This window comes from Salarias fasciatus, chromosome 15 (assembly GCF_902148845.1).
Source record: "Salarias fasciatus chromosome 15, fSalaFa1.1, whole genome shotgun sequence".
Lineage (NCBI taxonomy): Eukaryota > Metazoa > Chordata > Actinopteri > Blenniiformes > Blenniidae > Salarias > Salarias fasciatus.
In genome coordinates this window covers 8878857-8902884 of record NC_043759.1, presented here as the reverse complement: position 1 = coordinate 8902884, position 24028 = coordinate 8878857, and the positions used below count along the sequence as shown (strand labels likewise).

At 44.6% G+C, this 24028-nt stretch overlaps 1 protein-coding gene across 5 annotated transcripts in view; it reads left to right on the top strand.

The window, feature by feature from the left end:
• Positions 1-5182: 5182 nt before the first annotated feature.
• Positions 5183-24028, top strand: part of LOC115402193 (eyes absent homolog 4-like) — a 36293-nt gene continuing 17447 nt past the window's right edge. For 4 of the 5 annotated variants that reach the window (XM_030110685.1, XM_030110682.1, XM_030110684.1 and 1 more), the window contains exons 1-2: positions 5183-5220; positions 8691-8753. In XM_030110685.1, coding sequence (XP_029966545.1) covers positions 8721-8753 — 33 coding nt within the window. In that variant the 5' untranslated portion in view covers positions 5183-5220; positions 8691-8720. Of the gene's footprint in view, positions 5221-8690; positions 8754-21173; positions 21213-24028 lie in introns of those variants that run through there. The other variant, XM_030110686.1, reaches the window with a different exon arrangement.

Here is a 24028-nt window from a genome sequence, read left to right as displayed (position 1 = left end):
GGCGCAGTGTGTGTTCCAGCGTCGGCCTTAAGGGACAAAAGCCTGGGAAGGAATTCAACGAGACGCGGCTCTGAGAGCTGTTGGAGAGTTTTACTGTAGAGCACTAGAAGTAAGGGGAAGAAAACAAGAGAGAAATGAACTTCATGTTCAATGTTGCACATTATGATTTGAAATACCGACTTATGGCGCGTCACAGATGCCTGACGGGAGTTTTTCAATTATTTAATGCCTCTTTTTGTTTCACACAGAGAGTTGCGACAGTAACTGGAGCGAGGGCTCTGCGGCGGAACATTACGGGAATTTACGACGTGTCAGATGTTTCCTTTGTTCCTCTCTGTGGCGGCTCGAGGTGGCAATTAGGGACAGCGGCGACCTGCGGTGATCTCACGCCGCGCCTTCATCCAGCGTTCGAGGACTGATTGATTGACTCCACTTTCCAGCCGTTTCATGTGTGTAACTGTTGCTTTGCACTGTTTACAGAAACACCGAAACAGAAATCTGTCAACCTCACAAACCACTAATTACAGCAAAATATTAAATTAATGATGTTATTTTTCAGTTTAGTGTTAAAGTTAGAAACCACTCAGTGGCATTTCGCCAAAGTCTAAAATGCCCCAGACTTTTTTTTCTTGTTCTTTTTCTTTTTTTTCTGAGCTCCCGGTGCTTGAAATAAACCCCATTCCATTTGGCAAACCAATTTGAGATGAAGGGTGGGGGCAGGAAAAAGAGAGGTATAGGTTAGCTGTAGTAATAATCATAAATCACCTCTGAAATGCTGCCATGTCACATGCCACACCGCACCACTAATGACCGGGCCCATCTTTCACCGGGTATTTTTATCTGTGTGCCCTGACACCCGACTTCTGGAATCGTCCTCTCGTTTTACGTCGTCAGCACCTCGGCCCGGCCTGAGCACAAGTTCCTCGCATATCTATAAATACCGGCCAGCTAAATGGCATTTTCTCTCACCCACCCCCTGCTTGGCAGGAACCGGGAGCTCTGTGACTTGGCAAACGAACCCGCGGGCCGATGCCACTAAACATCTTGGGGCTTAGCCCCCCCCCCCACTCCCCCCCACCCCAGCATCACCCTCCAGAGAACAGCTGGCCAAAAAAATAGATCCATCTGCCACTGCCTTCGAATTCCACAGTGGTTTCAGTGTAATTAAAAAAGCTGCGATTAGTCTTTCGCTCATTTTGCAAAATATGGCAAAATGCTGAGACAGTTTCTCCTTCTAAGATCACCTGTTGAATTAACCTGTTACACCGCGTGCACACACACATACACACACACACACACACACACACACAAAGAGGAAAACACACAAACACCTGTACGTGCTTCCTTTGTGCAGAATGTTCTGCCAAGTTCTTTAAGCTCGCTGACACGTGGCACTAGAGGCTGCAGGTCACAGACGGCTTCCTGCTATTTTGGTCTGTGTCACAGCTTGAGGTTTTAATTTATTCTGCCAGAATGTGTCAATCACTTAGCAGCGGGGTTCAGGCCCGAGTCTGCAGAGGGGCGCCCAGGCGCTGCAGGTAGGCCCCGTCCCTCTCCACGGCGTCGAGCAAAACTAAAAACAAGCCCACCCTCTGACGGCGACGGGGGCTCTGCTATTCGTGGACGGCTCAAGTTCTTGTGGAAATTTGAATAGCTTATTTCTTACATGACTGCTTCTGCACGCATTTTCATCTTAACAATTAACAGTTGGGTTTACTTTGGGTTCCACAATATACATCTGTTGCAATGCATTGCATATGTTATTATATTTTTGTAAATGTGAGCTTCAATTTCACCTTAATTTTTCATTAGTATAAGAAGCACGTTGCATTTTCATTGAGTAAAAGTCTTTCATCCATATTTTAAGTGAAGATGCTTTCTCTTCAAGGGTCAAGCTGGCTCTCAATTCACACAGTGCACTGCTATTGGTCATCTTATCTTTAACTTTCAAAGTGGACATATGGTTCACCGCTGCAGTACACTGTATGCTATCATGTTGTCTTCATTATTAGTTGAGATGGTGGATGATGATGTGTGCTGCATAGCGAAAACCTTTTAGAAAACCATCTATGTCCATTGAAAGTGTTGTTCTCTAACTGTCAGTGAATACAGTGATTGTTTTTTTTTTTCTTTCTTCCTCTCTTGTCCAGCATCAGGCTGCCGCTTGCCATGCCGATGCCACCCGAGAGGCCAACGCCAAGAGCTTGAATTTGACCCTTGCAATTCGCAGCCAAAACACACACACACACATCAGTCATCATGTGAGGTCATGCCTACTACGCATGGCTTACCCTGTCCACCTCCATCTGATAAGCGAGTGAAGAGCTTTGTGGTGAAGCGGCGTCACCTCACAGCATCACACATCAGGATGCGTTACTCCTATCAGAGTTATTCTCAGTGTCTGCAAGCAGGGAGCCATGCAAAGGAAAGTGAATCTTCTATTGAGTGTGTCAGATGGAAATCACTGAACTGGACCTGAAATGAATGTTTCTAAAAGATGTGACTGTTTCATGGAATTCTTTTCATTTTTTTATCCACAACACACACTCTTTAATAATGTCTCGGACTGACTGAAACCAAGAAGTGATTGATAATACTCTTTCTGTGTACTGAGAAGCACTGAGTTACTGTAAGACGTTTGTGTTTCACTGCCTCTTTTTCTTGCCTGCTAAGCAAACTCCACAAACATGCTTTTAAAATCACTGAACTCGCTTTGTGATATACATGTAAGCAACTTAGCGTGCGCGCAAGCACGCGTGCATGTGTGTGTGCGGATGCAGCAGGATTTCTCAGTCGGAGGAGCCGCTGACATCATGACCTCAAATTAAATGACAGCATGGTAAAAGCGCGGCGGCGGGATCCAACAGCCACAGAATCCATAAGCCATAACAAACATTCAATATTTCAAATAAACAACACGTCGTGGCCAAATCTGTCATCTTGCTTGGAGTGTGTGTGAAGCTGTGCTGTCTCAGATCGCTCTCACGTTATTTATATGAGCTCTGCTCTAAATTTGTTATTCTGGTTTACGTCCCCTCTATGTTTTCTAACTTTTATTGGCATAATTGCTCTTCGTTTCTGTCTCCAGCTGCACACAGATTAACCGTCATCATATTTTCTTCTGATTGTTTGTGTGATTTTGCATTTGAGCTTTCATGCCTCCTTAGATGTGATGTGAGGTTTTGAAGAACAAAACCCCAGGGAGCTTCTTAATGTGAGCTAAACATATGAGGAAACGTGTGTGTGTATCTTCCACAGTGCAAAAACACTACAGTTGATTTAGAACATACAGTTAGGCGTCTCCAGCTAAGGGATCAATTTACCTTCAAAAGAAATTCTTTTCACTTTTTTTGAATTTTCTGTATATCATTGTTGTGAGATAAAGTCTGGGCATTAGCCGCAAATTACTGGCCCCTTTTTTTGCTTTTTTTGTTTTTAATTATTATTTCCTTTATCAGTCTGTGAGAAAATGACGACTATACCTCTGACTTGTCAGCTCTACTGACATGAAAAATACTGATGCATAATGTGCAATTTTAAAAAGACTTCAATATTTTTCTGCCCCTGCACTAATTCAAAAGTAAATCATTAAGATGTCCAGACTCTGTAGACTCGTTTATGTTGTGTAGAGAAAAAATATCAAATAATTTTTCCCAGCTGTGTCATTATATCTATGCAAACCTTTGGAGACATGGCTTTCCATTCTATTCAGTAAATGGTTTAGGTTTCAAATGTGTGTGAACTTGAGATCACATGTAGCCAATATTACATATAGGACCACAGCTAACTTATTAGATAATTATTAGATAACTTATAGATAGCTTATTATCATAATCAATTATTCTTAAGAATAAAGGTATTTGTAAATGTAGTTATTCAACTTGATTTATTGACCATTAGAATACTTGGTGATTATCTAAATCATTGAGCAGTTCAAACTAGTGTAACAATACAATATTAAACCAATCATTAACACATTCCCCGCAAACAACTTAAACCACATTAGGCCCCCAGTGCAGCCAGTTCAATTCAATTAAATTCAATTCCGTTCAGTTCAATTCAATTCACAACATCTCAAGGTACTTCTGTTGAGAAAAACCTAACCATGGAGAAGAAAAACTCCCTTCTTTTCAATACTTTGTATTTTGTTAACATCAAAGCATGAAGTGAACAAATAACAGTCATGTGAAAAATGCAGAATTGAGTTGAGGTAGAGATGATGTGGGGTGAATTTTTTCTTTCAAGGTGAGGAACAGCTCTGCTCGCATGAAACTTTCTTATAGAGCCAATCTTTTCAAACTGCCCTCCTTCCATCCTGATGCCTGGCAACATTTCCACCATCCATTTTTCAAAAGATGGGGCTGAGGCAGATCTCCATTCCCTCAAATGAGTCTCTTGATGATTATCAGGCCCAGCACCAGTGGCCTCTGGGAGATGATCAGTTAACTGGGAGCAGCCTAAGACTCTTCTGCATCTGGTTGAAAAACTCTTTTAGAGGCCTTGGAATAAAAATCAAATATTTTAGTCCTGACAAAACCAGAACATGTGTGATATTTGCACCTGCTTCACAACTTAACAATGAACAAAGTTGAATAGATTAGATAGATAGATAGATAGATAGATAGATAGATAGATAGATAGATAGATAGATAGATAGATAGATAGATAGACAGTGTGCAGAGGGCTCGTGTTGTTTTTGCTCAGTTGGGATATATAAAACTGCGAGCACGTCATTTGGGCCAAACTATTAATAAGAAGTCATCCTGGTAACCCCCGTGCCCCCCTCCCCCCTCTGAACCCCATTACTCCTTTGGAGACTTGCCCAGCGGAGTCCGCATGGCAGCTGGACGCATGCGCAGCGGCACGCGCCCAGTCGCGTCTCAGGTCTCCGCGCGGCTCAAACTTGGACGCGCACTGAAAATAATGTTGTTTCCCGCGGAGGCGAAGGGCCCCGTCACCGAGCCCGACCCCCGGGACGCGCGCTAGGCTCCGGTCCGTGCGTTCAGTGCAACCCTGAGCGACTTGTTGCGGGAGCGGCGGTGGCCATGATGGCCGGCAGCGGCTGAGGCGCTGCGCTCCGGTCAGTGACAGCCTGCAGACGGCAGGGAGAGCTGTGCAGCGACCGCTCCACTCCGCTCCGTCCCGGCATGAGCGCTTCCAGCGACTGAGGAGAGATCTGGGAGCTGCGGACTGTCGCGAGCCACAGTAAATTGGACTCAGGTTGGTCTTGATTTATCTGTTGTTGGTTTTTTTCCCCACCTTTTTCCCCGCTCAGTGAGAGCTGGCACAGATTACAACTTTGACTAAATTGCACAAAGTTATGAAAATAATACGTTTATTTTAGTTCAAATGAATTATCAAGTTAATTTTTCACGTTTGAATATTTTCACACTGAACGTGTTAAGTAAATTATTGGAATATAAATACTTGGTCATTGATAAATAGGAGGGATGCATTTCGGAGTGACTTTAAGCTTTTTCATAGAGTGACATCCAATTGTATTTATTTTTATTTTTAACAAACTGTAATCAAATTGACGGGAATTCATATCAAATATAATTTTGTCTCCCTTATTTCAAAATTATCAAATTAAGAAGATGTCACATCTCGTGTTTCTTCACACTTTTCTCCTTCCTTTAATGTGGAGATGCTTCGCTGCTGGCCTGTGTCTTTCCCCACACCTTTCGCCTCACTGTCCTCACGGAGGGGCTTCAGTCTGAGCTCAGTCCCCTTCCTCGCGCGTGTCCACGGTTTTTCTCACATCTCTCCTCTCATCCCACGTGGAGTTTGTGTTTATATTTGATATGTAGGAAATGGGAATCTTACACCGCGGCCGGGCTCTCAGGGCTTGAATGGCCCCTGGCTATTGGCCTGCCCCTAACAACATGACAAGTTACACACCGACTCAAAATCTGATAGGACCTCCTGCGCCGTAATCCACACAGATTATATTTCCCATTAAGAGCTCACACTTAACCAACACGCACCTATGCGCAAAATGTGGATGGGACATATTTGGTGGAAGGTTTCTAGAAATTATGGAGCGACACGGAAAGCAGGGGGGAAACAAATCAATTTTAATTACGGATTAAATAGATGCGTTTTCATTTTAAATCAATATTACTGGACGATTTGTTTCATGACAGGTGTTCTCAACCCAATAATTTGTTTTATACAAGAGTAATTCAGTATTTAATTTAAACCACTTGTGAAGCGTCCGGACTGCAAAAGGCCTGACGCATTTTTTTTTATCTTGATGCGTCAATAATAATAATAATAATAATGATAATAATAATAATAATAATAATAATAATAATAATAATAATAATAATAATAATAATGGTAAATTCTAAAAAATGGTCTGCTATTTTTCCCATCTAAAATATACCTTTCAATTAATATGTTCACGTGTTCCCGAAATATGTGCGTAAATGCGCACGCCGCAAAACGGATTACGCAATACTGTGAAGTTATGCGTGCAGCAAAAATAGGTTGCGCGTGTGTGCGTGCGCGTGGCCGTATTAATGTCACTTTTGCATATATACAAGACAAAACGAGGCTGCGTTTCAGTCGCAGTTCATCCCATCAGTTGCTCCGTAAAACCGTTTTCTTTTTTCTTTTTTTTTTTCATTTCAGTCGGTGGGATTTGAGTCGGATTTAATAAGCTGTGTGATTTTTCCCTTTGGCTTCTCCAGTCTGCGGTTTGTCCAACACTCTTTCCCTCTTCGGTTTGCACGGCGTGAAATTACCGCAGCGCGGCCGTGCACTCCTCCTCCTAATCCTCCTCCGCCGCCCCATATGTGTTTCTTATGTCGCTGTCAATAGCCATGCTGAGAAATATAATTCTCTCTTCGGGGACAGCAGAAGGAAATGGCAGGCCTTATCGATTCCCTGTTCAGTGTCAGGTAACTTCTGGGTGGTGTCAGGGCCGTGTGGTGGGACACTGCACAGATACAGGCCCTCCAGTTCAGTCCTTTTTAAACGAGAATATGTTTAGGCATTGATTGTAAAATTTTGATGCTTCATGTGAGTAACTAATCTGCTTTTTAATGTTTTAAAAGTGCCCTATCTGAGAAAAGTAATATATTGACATCAAGTTAATCAACACAAAAAAAAAGTTAGTTTTTTACTGATAAGGCTAAATTATGGAGAAACAAGTAAAATTCTGCAACACAGGATGGTCATGTCCTCCACAAAGGTGAGAGAGAGAGAGAGAGAGAGAGAGAGAGAGAGAGAGAGAGAGAGAGAGAGAGAGAGAGAGAAGTGGGTGAAGGAGGGGATGGGAGGGAGGCGGTGAGGGAGGTTTGGGCACAAATCAATTCACCTGAGAGACGCATTATTGTCTTCGGTTTCAGGCGAGGAGGAGCTGAGCGCTATGAAAAATTAAAAGGATGCCAGTTAGTTTAAAGGATCGAGCCAGAAAACACACACACACACACACACACACACACACACACACACACACACACACACACACACACACACGCACACACGTACACACACACACACGGGTATGCTGTCTACAAATTGAAAAAAAAAGGGCAGACAATGGTTTAATTCATCGCTGATCTCTATTAAAGACCCCGTTTTTGAGCCAAGCGTATTTTCAGATGGCGTTCATGATCCCGGTGGCTGTCCGCCGCTCTGTTAAATGACTCCTTTGTGTCAGTTCGTTGCACATACCGTACATGCACACACTCCGATACGTCTGTTTACCTGCACATGTTTACACTGTGCAGCGATGGCAGCCGTTCGCAGCCTGGCTCGACATGCTCGGCGCAGACAAACATGTTTACTTCAGCTGAGCAGAAATATAACAAATTCATGCAAAATATGAAATAATAATTCATCATCGACACAGTTTAGGGCCACTTCACTGCTGGGAACTGCAGATCTCACGACAGGGAGAGACCATTGTGTTCTCGTGCCAGTTCTCGTCTGAGCCTCCTTTTCCTTTGTTCGGTTGTCAAACTTTTCTGCCACCCTTTGCACAATATAGCGTGGAGGAGCCATTTTGTGCCGTTCACCGGGCACGACGGCATTGTTTTCCCATTGTTTACTGCCAGCCTTTTGTCGTTGCTGTCACACGGGGAGTGACGGCAACGACAAAAAAGACGATAGCGGAATGCAGTTTCTGCCTCTGTCTCTGTCTCTGGCGACGGCGACGTCTTGAATTTTTTTAGACAATCGGCTCGGTCTCCCCCGTCGCTCCCGAACTCCTGCGCCAACCTGTCTCCTGTCTCGTATTAACAGGGTCAGTCACTGTCTTGGTGCGCTCGCCAGCCACTGTGTCTGTGGTCCGGAGGCAGCCAAGCGGCCGGATCCTTTACGCTTCTCCTTTTTCATTGTTGATATTTACTTCTGCAATTATCTCTCCACTTCACCCTCAGCTGAAGATGATATGCCGAAGTTAACACTGCCGCTTCCCTCCTCCGTTCTCTTGTTGCTCACACATAAACACACTGACAGGAGGTCTCACCAACACACGGAGAATAGGCGAACGCGGGACGGTTTAGCGGTTGCTGTCACAATGGTGACGAGAAAATGAAGCAAAAAACACAAAGATCTGGTTAAAGTTCACAGGGGGCCAGCGGCATAAATCAGCCACAGTCAAAGAATAGTTTATTGACAGACTCAAATATGTGTGTATATTAATAACATGATTCGTTTCCTCCTTGTTGCCTCTGAAGTGTGTGTGGCGCATCACAGCCAGAGAAGCGATGGAGGCCTCACAGGACCTCAACGAACAGATGGTGAGTTAAAGGCTACTGTATGTATGCAACTGTGTGTGCATGTGTGTGTGTGTGTGAGTAAGTCTACCTTGCATTGGCCACACAAGTGTGAGGTATGGGTGCATTAGAGATACGTGTTTGTGTGTGTGTGTGAGTGTGTGTGCGCTAACGCACAGCAGATGTGGGTCAGCGAGTGTACAGTCACCATATGGCAGCAGTCAGAATGAGCGACACTTTAGTCGAAACAATGCTGGACAGAGGATTTCAAAAGTGTGTGTGTGTGAGTGTGTATGTGTTGCACAATGTGTATGCGATACAAGAAAATTCAGCTGCAATCCGTCTTTAGGTCGCACACACACATGCAAGTATACACATAAAGACACACACACACACACTGAGCGTGGGGTTTGCCGGGGTCTCGGGCGGCGCTGCAGGCCACCTCCGCGTCACGTCAGCGCAGCGTCCCAGTTCTGCTTGTTTAAAGATCAGGCCTGTATTGTTGGGAAAATGATTTTGGCGGCGAACGAGGCCCACTCGCATTTCAAAGTCGTTAGTCAGCCACCAGAACAGGTGTAATTTCATCTTCTCCTCCTCCTCCTCCTCCTTCTCCATCAAGCCTTGTTCTCTCTCTCTCGCCCTCTCTCTCTCTCTCTCTCTCTGACCTGCCAGCCTCAACAGTAATAATAGCGCAAAGTGGGACAGGGCCTATGAAGTATGTTGTTTTTCCCCTACTTTTTGTGTTGCTCTGTCAGACTTGCTGTGGGTCGGGTTACACACTGACCCCGGCGGAGTACACGCCACTCACAGATACAGTGCGCGCACTTAACAAACACACACACACACACACACACACACACACACACACACACACACACAAAAAGATAAAGAAGTAAGGAAGGTGCATCCATCTTGTCCCACTGCGATCCAGATATCAAATATTGATGTCCATATTCCACAATTACTTCACCTTCTTTAAATAGGCCGGTGATATCATTTATAATGTGAATTTGAGCTCCTGCTCAAAGACATTGATTAATTGTTCAGCTTGGAAACAGGATCTGGGAGAAAAGGACAGAGATTTTAATCATACAGATCGGTTTATAGGGCTGAGATTTGTGTCTTCTGAAGTGTTTGGTCCAAACACTGGCCTTGCTACGGCCATGTTGCTCTGTCAAGCTGATACTGGGGTTATGGTGTTTTTGATTTTTTTTGTAGAAAATACAGTACAAAGCTTAAATCCTTCCCTCACTCAGTGATAATGAATCATTTTCAGAGGTGAATCGTCCGGTGTTGATCGCATTGTATTAAACTGACAGAAAGATAAATGTCTTTCTTACTCCAGTCCTGTATTGACATGCCTTGTTAACACTCAACAGGAGGCACCAAACCAAAGATATTTATAAAATGAGCTGGAGAAAACCACGAAATGACAACTGTCCAAAGGGTTTTTCGGTCTTAAAATAGACCCTGATGATATCTGGACTATAACAGCTTTACACACTCAACCACTTCACTAATTTGCCTTTAAAAACTTCGTCATAGTTATTATTATTAGCCTTTACCTCTCATAATTTCAGTTCAGTCTTCAGGTTTTTAATATACCAATTCATTCTACACTTGTAATTAATTTTCTGGCGATGCCTTCCTCTTGTTCAATGTTTAAACTGGAAGTGGCTAACTCTGTGCTCGCTGAAATAGGCGTGTCTCCGGTGGCTTACAAAACAGCGCCGAACCCACACACAAGTTTTCGTGGAGTTGTCTGCCGACACCTGACACCCCCACTCCTTCCCTCTACCCTTTAAAGTACCCCGTCCCTCACATCCTCCGCCCCACCCTCTTCCCACCACATCCATCGCACGTCATCTGGGTCCCAGTCAGGCGTCCTCGCTGGCCGCCCGCCTGCTGAGGGCCGGCCTGCCGTCTGGGGTCCGCGGGGAGCGCTGGAAGGAGCCCTGAGGCTGCGCCAGCAGTGGTTAGCCTGGTAACGCTACTTTTAGCCTGTTTAAGTGTCTCATTCCACCTGTTGTCGCATGCTTGTTCAGCTCCGGAGAAAAGGTGATAACAGATTGTTTTGTTTATATTTTTCTTTTTTTGAGACGACACTGAAAGGTCAACTGATGCTGTGCGGTTCGGATGTTTTTAGATACATTTACTTCAGTCCTATATATGGCTATCACGCTTATATTTAGTAATGCCAGACTTGTGTGTTTTGTTTTTTTTTTATACTTACACAAATGTAAAAACTCCACATCCTGATACCTGTAGTGAAGCGATGGGTGGGGAGGAGGGGTCAGTGGTGTTTGTTGACCCCAGGGAGCCTCACAGGATCTAAATGTATGGACACCTGAAGAAAAAAAAGCAAGCGAGCTGGAGCTGGAAGAGGCGGAGGGGGAAAGGGATCAAAAAAGAGCGAGAGAACGGTTCTCGTAGCCGTAGCCTTTTCCGCTGTTGCACTGGGAGAGGCCCCTCGTATGGCAGCTGTCCCAGCCCGTGTGATAGAAAGACGGAGGGACGGCCAGAGACCAAGTAAGAAGTGGAAAAGGGTCGGGTTGCACCCCTCTTTCACCCCTACAACCCCATACAGACACATTCACACAAACTTACATGCGGCAGCGGTAGCTTAATACCGGCGCGGCCCAACCCTGATCACTAAGATTGCACTGGCGTCATGGATGGTCGTTTCGAAATCTGCCCGGCAACAAGGCATGTGGACGGATCACAGGGGTGTAGAGTGTAATAGCTACCCCTCCTGGCATCCCTCTACTAGGCTGGCATCCTGGCTGTGGCACTGAGGCGCGCTTCAATTTCAGCTTAGTGTACATTGATTCTTGTAAGATTTATGTTTAGTTGACAGCCGAGTGTTGCAGAAAGCATCTATCTATCTATCTATCTATCTATCTATCTGGCCTTTTATTACAGCAGTGAAGTAGAATCGGTGGACTTTTGCCACCAATATTAAAAACCAGATCAGTCCAGCAGAGACAGAAAGCAGAGCGGAGGAGACCCATGCTGCAGCCACAAGGTATTATAGGATCATCTGTTGTAAGATTACATGCAAAGTTAGAATCCCGCCATCCTGTCTTTATTGGAAGGACATTCCTGAACAAGAAACTGTGGGAATGGATTATTGTCTCCTTCTGTCCTCTTCACAGTCTGGTCTATCAGTTACCAATATAGTATTTTGATGGTGAATTTGCAAATTATGAAATTGAATACACTTTTCACAGTGAAAGATACAATAGATAATCAGATTCCACTTTGTTTGCGCCACTTGATTCACTTATGATTCTGTAGAATAGCTTTCTGAATGCACAGAAGGTCGAAATGCGGAAGAAAACAATGCAACTGCGACAAAATGTCTGCTGTGGAAATTGAGAGAAGTCACGTGGACCAACCTTACAAAATAAAACATTTCAATGAGCCAACATAAACAAGCTTATTTTCACTTCGAAGTCTTAGATATATGTTGTTGGCATTCTTCTTTTCTGTCTCTTTAATGTTCCCCAAGTTCAATTCCTCTGCTGAACTTTGTCTTGATCCACCCCTGTTCTCCTTTTTGAAATATTGTGGTGTGTTTTGGCTTTTTGTTGGACTAAACCATTAAACTGAAACAAAATTAAGTGTAGCTTTATGATCTCTCCAGTGGAATCTGTTCTCCAAAAATGAACTGAAGCAGCTTATAGAGCCTCTTTGTTTTGACGCCGCTTTTATTTAAGATGCGTGAAACAACCAAAACATCTGTCTTCCACCGAAACCCATTGGGCTCCTGCCTCGGCTCAGATAATTTATAACTCCTATAAGAGAGCCGAGTGAGAGTCTGGCCTGGCGGAGGAAAGACGGCTAGGTGTGGGGTCAGGGGGTCACAGGCGGCCTGCGAGCCAGTCGCACAGCGCCTGACAGCGTCGAACCCCCCAAACAGACTGGAGAATCCATCTCCAGAGCGAGCGAGCGAGCGGCGTGGGCTTTCTGCAGGAACACAGCAGACAGGAAACCGCATGATATGTGCGCTTTAGTGTCTGCTGTGTGTGCGTGTGTGTGTGTGTAGGTGTTTCTCTCTGTTATACACATATAGTCTGTGTGGTGTGGGATGGCTGAGGTCATCTGAGTGGAGGCTGTCTCATAATGTGGCCGTGATGTTTAATGGAGGTCAATCAGGACCCCCGTTCATCTCGCCAAGATTCTCAGTTTTATTGATTACTCAAAGAGTTTTCAAGAAAATCGCATTATTGCCAGATGTTACGCTTCTCTGCGCCGAACATTTTAATGTCATAAAAGCTTTTGTAATAAAGCCGAATCTTGAGGAAACCACACCGGGATCGGTGCGGAATTCAATTTCTTGGGATTTGCTTTAGTGAAGATGAATAAAAAGTCTCCATTACACACAAACAGAAGTCTCTAATAAAGTAGTAAAAATGCTTCTTTCTTTGTTCTCAGCAGCTTTTATGGCTGCACAGCCCACGTCTTGTTCGGCCCTGTCTTCCTGGCAAGTGCTCGCCTGCCATTGGTTACAAAAAAAGGAGCACGTTTCCTCATTTCGCTGGGAAGGAAATGAAATTGCAACAATTGTGCTTTGGTTACGGAGGAACCTGCCTTCCCTGCCCGCCGCGAGAACTTCCTCTGCTGCTCTGCTGGGAGATTGGATTTCTCTCTCTCTCGCTCTCTCTCTCTCTCTCTCTCTCTCTCTCTCTCTGCAGCAGAGAATCGGGGGAGGGAGCAGGGGGGGGTCGCCGAGGCCAGATGGGTTGTGACCCGGGTCTCTGTGCTGACTTAACTAATGCTAACTAATGATTATTTCCATTATCGCACCATCTTTCAAACGCTTTAATGGGTTCCTCTTTTCTGTCACAATATTAAACTAAATTCATTGCGTACGCATCTGTTTGAAAACAAAGTTTTGTTGGAGAAATGAGGAAATATTTAGGGTTAAGAAATTGGGTTAGTAGTAAAAAAAAAAAAAAAAAAAAAAAAAAAAAAAGTCTTCAGGCAGCTACAATCTCCAGCAAATATACTCTTACTTTATGTTTTTTTCTTTACTTTCTGTAGTTACCAACAACTAAAATGTATTCCAAACATTCATTTTTTTTAATCTGGATACAATGTACTTACTTACTTTTCTCCTTTTTTCTTTATATTTTGGTCCCAGATCAGTTAAAGGAAGGGTAAATTGAGAATATCGTATGAAAATATGGAAAAATGCTGTAAAATGCCATAAAGTTGAAGCGGCAGCTTCCCGTGAATGTTCCACCTCGGCAAGGTGTCGACATTTATTCAACTGTTCTTCGAAAGGCCAGAAGTAAATCGATACATCGCGGCTCGGTGCACGTTCGCACCTACTTGTGCCGCGGCTGACGATCAAACGCCACGCCGACTGGCAGAACGAAATGTTTCCAGGACTACCGAGCATCGCTCTTTGCTGCTCCTCAAAACCACATTTTCCTTTTCTGCACCATCGCTTCCCCTTTTATTAGGTGTTTAACTGTCTCTGATATGTTTAGCAGTTTTTTGGCTCTTATGGAGGGTTTTTTTTTTGCACAGCGGGATTGAAGCTTCTTTCTGTGAAGCATTTCCTACGTATGCTGTACCGAACCGTGCCTACAGGATGTTAATAACTGTGAGTTTCTGAAGTTATCGGACAAATTATTGAGGCTTGGTTTGACTCAAAACACAAGTGGGTCAGCCTGTAGCAAAGCAGTTGTGACCATGAGTGTAGTTTGATGTGAGTCGTGCCAACAGATTCTGTTTGTCCGCCTAACGTAGCTGGAATTGCATCTCCGCAGCGCCGATGTCCTTGATTCTTTTTGTCTCGTCTCCCCGCCGGCCGGCCCGCCTCTGCGTCTCTCCCCGCGTCTCTCTCGCCAGAGTGATGATTCAGGGCCCATTGTGAGGCCGGCAATCCGATACAGAGCCAGCCCGAGAGCGAGGGCGGAGGGCGGGGAGTCCGGGGAGGGCGGCGGGGCGATGGAGGGGAGGATAACGAGAGCAGGAGGGATTATGGGTGTTCTCATAGCCGCGTCCGCGCTGTCTGCAGCCCGGGGCGCTTTGACGCCGTTACCTGTCCTCTGCTCCCGTTCTCTGACTCTCTCTGCCTTCTCCTTCGCTTCGCTCCTCCATCTTCACCTTTCTCCAAACTTCTGAACTCCCTCCTCCTCTTTTATTTGATCACACTTGCGTCCTTTTCTCTTTTTTTCCTTCCCTCCTCAGTCTGCTTTCTTTCTGTACTGACATATGGTTTGGTGCGTGATTTTATTAGGAAGACGATATGAGGTGTTTCGAGGCCTGGTATGATGGAACAGCTTGTGACTTCTGAGACATCCAACTCCTGTTCGCTCTCCTTGGTGCGCGGGGCGGCCGTAACTCCTGATAATCAGCTGCATATTGAATCTGAGAGCAGATGGTGCGTGTGTGTGTGTGTGTGTGTGTCCTTACCTTTCTATCTGCCGAATGTTTCTCCTTGTGTGTTTTTTTTTTTTTGAGGATATCTACCTTATGTCGTCCCTCTCGCACGCACACGCAGCGTGACGTCACCAGCAGCATTATTTAACAGGCAGCTGGGAGGCCATTCATCATTTAATTAAAAGCGTCTGAAAGGGATCTGAGGCCTAATGAGATTAGCTTTAATTATTGATGCTGCTGCTGCCACAGACACGCACCTACACACACACACACATACACACCCTTACAGACACACACACACTCACCAGGTCTGACCACTGTGGACATTCAGGCTCTTTGAGCATTAGACTCTTTGCATGTGCACTTTTTCACTCTTGAGTTCTTCTTACTCGACCTCTTTCCAGACACACACACACACACACACTTCTCATTGATTGGGCTTGACGGTGGGATGTGAAGGTGCTTCGGGGAGGCTGCCGGATTCGGAAGGGGAAGGCTGCGGTACGGGGACCAGGCAGGGGGTGCTGCGGCTGCGGTCGGCTGGCTGAGGCGGGGGGGTGGGGGGGGGTTACAGCAGGATGGTGTTGTGTTTCCTCGGGTCACTCAGAGCCAGAGAGAAGCTCTTACTGCTTCAGTCCACTCACTTAATCAAGTTCGTGCATTTCAATGGATTTTACTTTGCAAGCCTGTATAAAGGCTTTACACATTTTAATTCCTCTTGTATAAGATCCCATAAATCTATTGAACTTAATGTTATCTTAATAATGACAATTGAACTGCTATTTCCTAAAAACCTAGAGGCAGATGGTGATTTACCCGCATATGAACCAATGCATTTATTTTTATTTGAGGACGAAGGTGTAATATTATATCCCACATTGTCGCCTCTACCTGGAAGACTGACCTGGTGGCTCACAGCTATCTGGAAGGCACTGAGTGACTCACGCCGTGACTCACCCGTATTAGTTATTTATGACGGCTGATTTTTACTTAATTAATCATTTTGTTTTTAAAATGTTGTGGAGGATGATTTGGAAATGTTTCATTCTTTTCCACTTATCCACACAGTTCTCTTTAAATGTTCTGTACATGCAGAAGCTTCTTGGGTAATTGTACGATCTTCAGTTTGTTTTTGTTCGACTGAGGGTGTGTGTGCGTGTGTCTCTGTGCATGTGTGCGTGTGTGTGTGTGTGGGTGTGACCGGTCAGCCGTGGGCTGGTTTGGGTTTCTACCAGTTGTTTTTTTAATCACTCTCATCAGATTAGCTGAGCAGGGGCAGCCGAGGCCAAACGTGCAATTAACAGCCACACACACACACACACACACACACACACACACACACACACACACACACACACACACACACACACACATATCCATCAATGACTTTTCATTTGTCTCCATCGAGTAAAGCTGCATTAAATCGTGTCTGTGATCCGCTCCCTCCCTGAGACAATGAGGAGCCAATTTAAAGAGCAGATATGAAGACCACCGGTGCAGCCGGCCGGCGGGATGAAGAGGAGCCTGTTCTCCTCCGCTGCTCTTCCTCCCCTCTTCACACGTGGATCCACTACGAGTTGATGAAACAAAAATAATCTCTGTGACACTAAAGTCAGGAAGGAACAATGGCGACTGTAAGGGAAATATTCAACAGCAGGATATACGAGTGGCCGTCCAAAAAAAAAACTATTTAATTAAAACAGGGTGACATATTTTACTGTTTCCTCCTCAGTCTCTGCATTTCTATCTCTCCTGGTTGTAATTTTCTGTTTATAGACCGGCCAATTACTGCACCTATTTAACTTGTTTACTTGTGTTTATGGTAATAAACTATTTACTTGTTCAACTTTATTAGAAATCGCCTAAACCACCAATAACACTGGAAGCATGAGAGCCGAAGTGTCTAAATGAGTCTTTGTTTTAATCTGATTGTATAAAATGTAATGTGTTGTTGTGTTTTTTAAAAGCAGCTTTTAATGTGCAGAAATTGTGGCCCTGAAGTTGTGAATTTTATAGGTAGATTCTGTTCTCGAATCCTGCGAGCGCGGCGAGGCAAAGAGAAAGACCGAGAGCAAGAGATGTTTTCGGAGAGTACCTATTTCACCCAAACACCTCCTCCTCCTTTTCCCTGCTCCACAGACTCACCCTGTTCTTTCTTTTCACTCCCTCACCCCCCCCTTTTTCTTTTTTTTTTCTTTTATAGCTTCCTACTACACCTGAAAAAGGGGCATTTTTGGAGGCATAAAGAGAGGGATAGATTTACACCTCCCCGGGCTGGGGGAACCGGAGGGGGGGTGGAGGAGGAGTGAAAGAGGGAGGGTTTGAGGGTGGAGGCTCGGCACAATGTATTTTACATGAAAGGAAGGGGATAGAGTTACCACGCCGATAACCACTCATACAAATGGGGAGAGCAGAGAGCTTTGAGCAGGGGACAGGTAAACGGGTAAGACTGCGTGTGTGTGTGTGTGTGCGCGTGCGTGCGTGTGTGTGTGAATGCATAGGAGAGGGACTGTGAAGGATAGACGGAGATGGAGCTTGTGTTTGTGCGGTGAGGAACATCCTTCACGGGAGTGTTTTGTGGTCGACACACCAGCCAGAGTCAGAAACAGGGATGGCTGGACGATCACGTTGCACAGGTGCGTGCCTGTTTCTGTGCAATGCAACGCTTTCTCTCTCTCTCTGAGTGGTGGAAACTTATCTGGAAGTATGCACAAATAAAATACATCTGATGCGACGTCTTCATTCTACACATTCACAGTGGTGATCGTGGAAAAACAGTAATGAAACTGAAGGAAAACAAGTTTCTGGTCATGAATGTCCTCATTTGTTGCATACAATTGTTTTAGACTCTCCATCCCTCTAGCAAATAAAATACCAATTGGATGTGAAATAATAAATGTTGTGCACATAAACTCAGCTGCTGCTGCTGCAGGAGCAGAGAGTGTTTTACAGTCTCTGTGTGAAGGAAAGATGAACTGCTGTTGTTCCACTTGAAGGAAAACGTTCACTCTCATGGGCCTCCTAAAGGGAGGGAGACACTTTTGTCAGACACTTCAGAAACACTTCTAAAGTCAACAAAAACCAAAGCTGAGTCCCGATGTTTCGCTGCGCCAGTCGTCTTCCTCTGCTCACCTCACCGCTCTGCTGTCCACATGCCACACTATCGCTTTGTGTTTTTTTTCTTTTTGTTTTTGTTCTTCTGTCTTTTTTTTTTGTGTGTGTGCATTTCGCCGGCCGTGTTTTGGGACGCCTCCCCTGCTCCCCTCTCCGCTTGCTGTGAAAATATTTCAGCGGGGATGTTTTTGGACGACCCCCTCCCGATGGGGTCTTGCCTGGCTAATAATAAAGTGCTTGAGTTGTCAAGCACTTCGGCAACACCCTAATCTGTTCTGACAGCCAGTCCTCCACACGGACTCTCAGACGTCCAGCGCACGGACGCACCGGCGCATGTCGGCATCTGCGTGTAACGTGCTTTCGGCAGACATTTGCCCCGGTGTGTGCACACGGGTCCGCAGACAGTCCATCAATCAGGGTGTTTATTGGCGTCGGGGATAAAAGCCGTGGGACGGGGGGCCGCGTGCTGTCGCGCCGGCGACCGAGCGAGCGGTGGTCGGCGCACAGTTGGAGACGGTGTCCCAGTTCCAAATCGGTCTCCAGGCCTGTGTGCATTTGTCGCTTCGCCCCAGCTATTTTCTGCAGCCATGTATACGTGCATTAACGTTTAAAATGCTTTTGGTCTCGTTGCCTGATCACAATACAGAGTTTAATACAGCTTATGCCAGGATCTAACCAGGAAGATATTTCTGGATTCATAAGCCAGTTGTGTTTTTAGACACTGTCTAACCTCTAATGGATGGGCTGTACAAGTACACCAACAAATCATATAAATAGATTATAAAGCAATAATGCTTCTATTAAATTATTATCTGTTGATCTCATACTCAATGTTATTTTAATTGTGACTGTAAAATGTAGTAAAGACACATGTGCATGCACTTATGGCAAAAGACAGACTCTGATTGTGATGTATGTGCATGTCAACACACAATATTCTATCCAGTCAGATGCAGCCTTATTGTCTGAGACTGTTTCCATCACACAGCGCACGGATATCAACATCATGCACTTCAGTATAACTTTTTATTCATCACATTAAATGTCAGGTCGACATTGGTTTTAAAAAAGTGCAGCTAAAGGACGCCGTCAGAGCCAAGCTGAGGAAGAAATATCTGCGATCAGTCCATTTAATGACTTTGATTGGCAAATTGTAATGTAATAGACATGAAGTTTTAAAGTGAACGAACAGTACGATGTTTGAAATGAAATCAGATGTGCATCAGATATCCACCGTCCCCTGATCTGACAGATGTCCTGTCAAATCTCTGTCATCCTGCTGTACAGTCAAGACAAAGAGAAAAGCTTCTTGGTTTTGCTGTTGGATGCAAAAAAAAAAAACTCCACAGAATCTTATTTGTCATCCAAAAAGCCTCTTAGCATTATTTTCATGGAGATTTGATATAGACTGTCCATGCTGAGAGAAAAAAACTCTACGAAAACAGCGATTATTTTCACATGGCGCTCTGGATGGTTTAATACGTTTTAAAATGAAGAAACTCATCATCTCAACCTCACTGTCATTCCTAGAGAGAAATACTGTCTCCAAACTGCACGTTGGGAGAGTAATGGAAGAGAAAGTACCGTTTTCAAGGTTTGTTTGACCTTTTAAGAGCTGACATGAGCGATGGCAGCTCCAGGGCTCCATGCTTCTCTCATCAGGAGACGACTTCCAAAAATGATTCGATTATAAGTTTCACTGATGAAGTGAGTAAGGAGGTCATTCTAACCACCCGTTTATCACCACTAACCTCGCCGAAATTATTTTATTCCTGAATACATGTCAGGATGCAACATATCACGTGGATTCATGTTGATTTAATAACCTCTGATTATTTTCGTAGATTGGTTTCCATGTTACGGTTTTTTAGTCACGATGTACTTCCTGATGAGAGAAGTTAAGTGCTTGACTCCAGGTGTGCTTCCGATTGTGTGTGTGGGTGTGTTCCTAGTCTGATAACACCTGGATGACCATAGGGAAAGAGTGCCATCTTCAGACCAAGGCAGCTGGGAGATTACTTCGTGTGTGTGCGCGCGTGTGTGTGTGTGTGTGTGTGTGTGTGTGTGCATGGGAGTGGGACACTTCATGCTCCTCACTCCCAGAGCGAGGCTTCACCTCGCGTACGACACACATGTGTAACATGGTTCCACTTAACACAGACTGAGTGTGTGTGTGTGTGCTCAGGTGTACATGGGAGTCTCAGTGCAGTATGGGTGAGACTGGGAAGTGTGTGTCTGTGTGTGTGTGTGTGTGTGAGGTGGAGGGGGTCAGCTCCATGGTGTGAAGTTTATGGTCCAGCCAGCACAGCAGGACACTGACACCACAGACACATCAGGAGAGAATTCGCCATTTTAAACAAGATTTGAATCATAGATGTTGTTGACTTTAAGAACGAACATTTAAAATTTGTGTTTCTTTACACACGATAGAAGTTTGTGAGTAGCTGATTCTGTGGCTGCGCTGGGGTTGAACTGACAAGAAAAATCAACATCTGTGACTTTTTAAAACTTGTCTAGCTTTAAATTTAAGCTTGAGTGAGTCTGTAATGAGTGACAGCTGAGAGAGAGAGAGAGGAAGAGCGAGAGAGGAGGAGGAGGAGGAGGAGGAGAGGAGAAAGAGAGGGGGAGGAGGCAGAGGAGGAGGGAAACAGGACGAGTGAAATGTTCCCCATTACTGGAGCCGAGAAGACAGGAGCTGTGCATGGATTGACCTCAGAGACCACGAGGAGGAGGAAAGCGGAGCCGAAAAACAAAGTGCCTCCTTTTCCCCAGCAGCTGCATGCCTGTTCGGGGTGACGGAGAGAAAAACAGTCGTTTCTCCCCTCTGAGAGGGAAAACAGGAGAGGGTGTCACCTGGAGCCCGGAGTGGGAGGCAGGTAGAGCCGAGCGGCGGCGGGGCAGCTGGCGGATCGTAAAGCTCTGTAACGCTTTGTGGAAATATAGGACTGCTAACAGAACTGATTACAGCCTGAGGTGAGTCTGACAGAAAAATGTGAGGAAAATAGATTTTTTTTTTAAAGAAAGCCTGTAAAAAATGTTGACACCGTATGACGTGCACTCCCGTATTCATAGTGTTGTATTAGAATAAAAGTTCTAATATTATTAAATGGACGTGAACTGAGCGACACGATAGACTGATACGTTGTAATAATGCAATTGATCGTTTTGCTTTTGAATCCTTTTTTACTTTAGTTTACGCTTAAACTACATTTTAATTCAGCTCCACTCGAGTAATATATTTTGCGTTGTGTTTTCAGTTCAACAATTTCTTTCTTGAGTCACCTGATATTGTTCTGTTTTTATTATTACACAGGATCTTGTAAGAATATCTTTCATTGTTTTTGTTGTAATATTAAGATTTTTTTTTTAATTTATCTGAAAATTTCTATTCAAAGAAACTTGAAAAAAGAGAAATTTTGACAAAATATATTTTGTCAAATAAGCAGAAACAAATGTATACCACTTTTTTTAAAAAAAAAAAAAAAAAAAGTCATCCTACACCGTTTGTGTATGTCTGTGTGTTTCTATGTGTGCGACTCTATGCACGGTATCGAATGTCCCGCTGCAGATGGGTTGGGTTATTACCAGAAACACATAGAGCTATTCTTCTTTCTATTCCCTCTCCTCTCCTCCTGCACAGGCTTTTCAAAATTTGCCAGAAACAATAACTCAGACAGTATTAATGCTCATCACAAGCCTTTTTTGGTTTTTTGGTTTGTTTTGGAGCTGAGGAACAAACACCAAAAAAAACAAAACAGCCTTTTTTTTTTAACATATATATACTTTGAATTGCAGTCTTATTAATATGAAATAAATCAAATTTATAAATATCACTGAAATAAATCATTATTATTGGTGCTAATTAGTTGTATTTATGCGTCACGGAGTCCCTATGTTGGATAGGTAGTCTTCTAGAGCAGCCACCAGGCCAACCAGGTCAAAGGTCGCCTATTTGAAATGGTTCAGGTGACACAAATGGGTTTTTTCAAGCATCTCGGCCACCTAAGTGGTACTTTGTTGTGTTTTTAGAAAATGAAGATGTCTTTCACAGGCTACATAAAGAGAGGAAATGCTCAAAGAAGAGGGAAAATCCTGTGGCTTTCTCATTTTAAAGCACATTTTTATCAATGCTGACATTTTTTTCTGGCTTTAATAGCGCCATAAAGTTGTCTGGCAAGTGGTGTCTAATAATAAACTGTGAAACATGCAGAAAAAAAAATGAAGAAAACAGTTTTTCCCTTTATTTTAAACTGTTGAGATAAAGATTAGATTTGAAAAAAAAAAAAGCCCGAATGATAAAACACGATTGTTTTGAATATGACACACACATTTTTGATGGAGAAAGATAAAAGTTGTTGCGGGGTGAGAGTCCCAGACGGCGGTCAGCAGCGAGGGAAAAGCCTGCATGGATGAAGCACCATGATAAAAGCTTTTCGGGATCAAAGCCCGCGTGTGCTCGTGTTTTTACAGATCATGTTGAGGCAGAAACGGCCCAGCTTGTGTATTTGTACTTGTGTGCATGCGTGTGTGTGTGTGTGTGTGTGTGTGTGCAGTTAGTGTCTACACCCGTTCTCGTACGCAGCGCCGCGTGTGCGCTACATGTGGACCGCCGTTTCTCACGGCCATGCTGCTGATGTCGTGACTGACAGCCTTGTTAAATTTCAGCAAAGCATGAAACGTGACATAAAAGTGGCTTGTGTGTGCATGCATGTGTGCGTGTGTGTGTGTGTGTGCGCGACTCGGCGTGAGTGCGCGCGTGTGTAAAGTGATCCATACGAGGGCACCGGCTAACCTTTGAACCCTGTCTTAAACAGCTAAGTGCTGCTTCTTATTCACTCTCAGCAGGATCCTCTAATCAGAACCATAACACCACACCACAGTCCTCTACACACACACACATACACACACACACACACACACACACACACACACGTCCTACTTTCCACATACCTGGAGTTCAGTGACTGCTGAGTCCAGCACTTTCTGTGTATACTTACCTGTGATTGCGATAATGTGCAAATGACTTGAGTATATGCTGCCTGGGCGAGTTCAGCTATCTGCGTGTGGGTTTTCCAAGCGCATTTCCATATGTACGTGTGTGTGTGTTTGGCACCCCGCGCGTGCCCTCCGCCTCGGCGGTGTGTTGACACAGTGATTATGGGGCAGCTGGTACACATTGGCCCTCGCTCCGCCCTGCATTTACTGTTCTAATTAGTTCCTGTTCCAAATAAGAGGGTGGAATTTTAATAGAGAACCACTGGTCCACTGTCGGGGTTTGCATACCCTCACACACACACACACACAAGCATAAAACCTGCCTGTGTGTGTGTGTGTGTGTGAGGAGTGCAGGCTGCGGTGGAAAGGCACTGAGGCCGATGTGTGTTTTCTTTATTCTTCCCCCCCCCCCCCCCCCCCCCTGTTTCGGTAATGAAGTGAAAAGCCCCCAATAGTCATGATTGACAAGAACAAATGTCCTGGCCACCGCCCAAAGTCAAGGTTCAAGTGAGTGTCCGCAGTGACCCGCTGTACAACCATGGAGAGCAAGCCATGAGCCGTGACCTGACATGACCCCGCCGCGACCTTTCAACTCTGAAAGGGTTGAGAAGGGTTTTTGAGTTCACCGTGGAAGTGGGTCACGGGGGGAACAAGGGAAAGTCAATATCTGCCACTTAAAGGCCAGTTATCACTTCTGTCATGGAGATTTATTTGGATTTATTTTTTTGCATTTTGTGACTTTTCGGAATAACACAAAACAATGATAAGTTAAATAAATAATGTCAGATCAGATG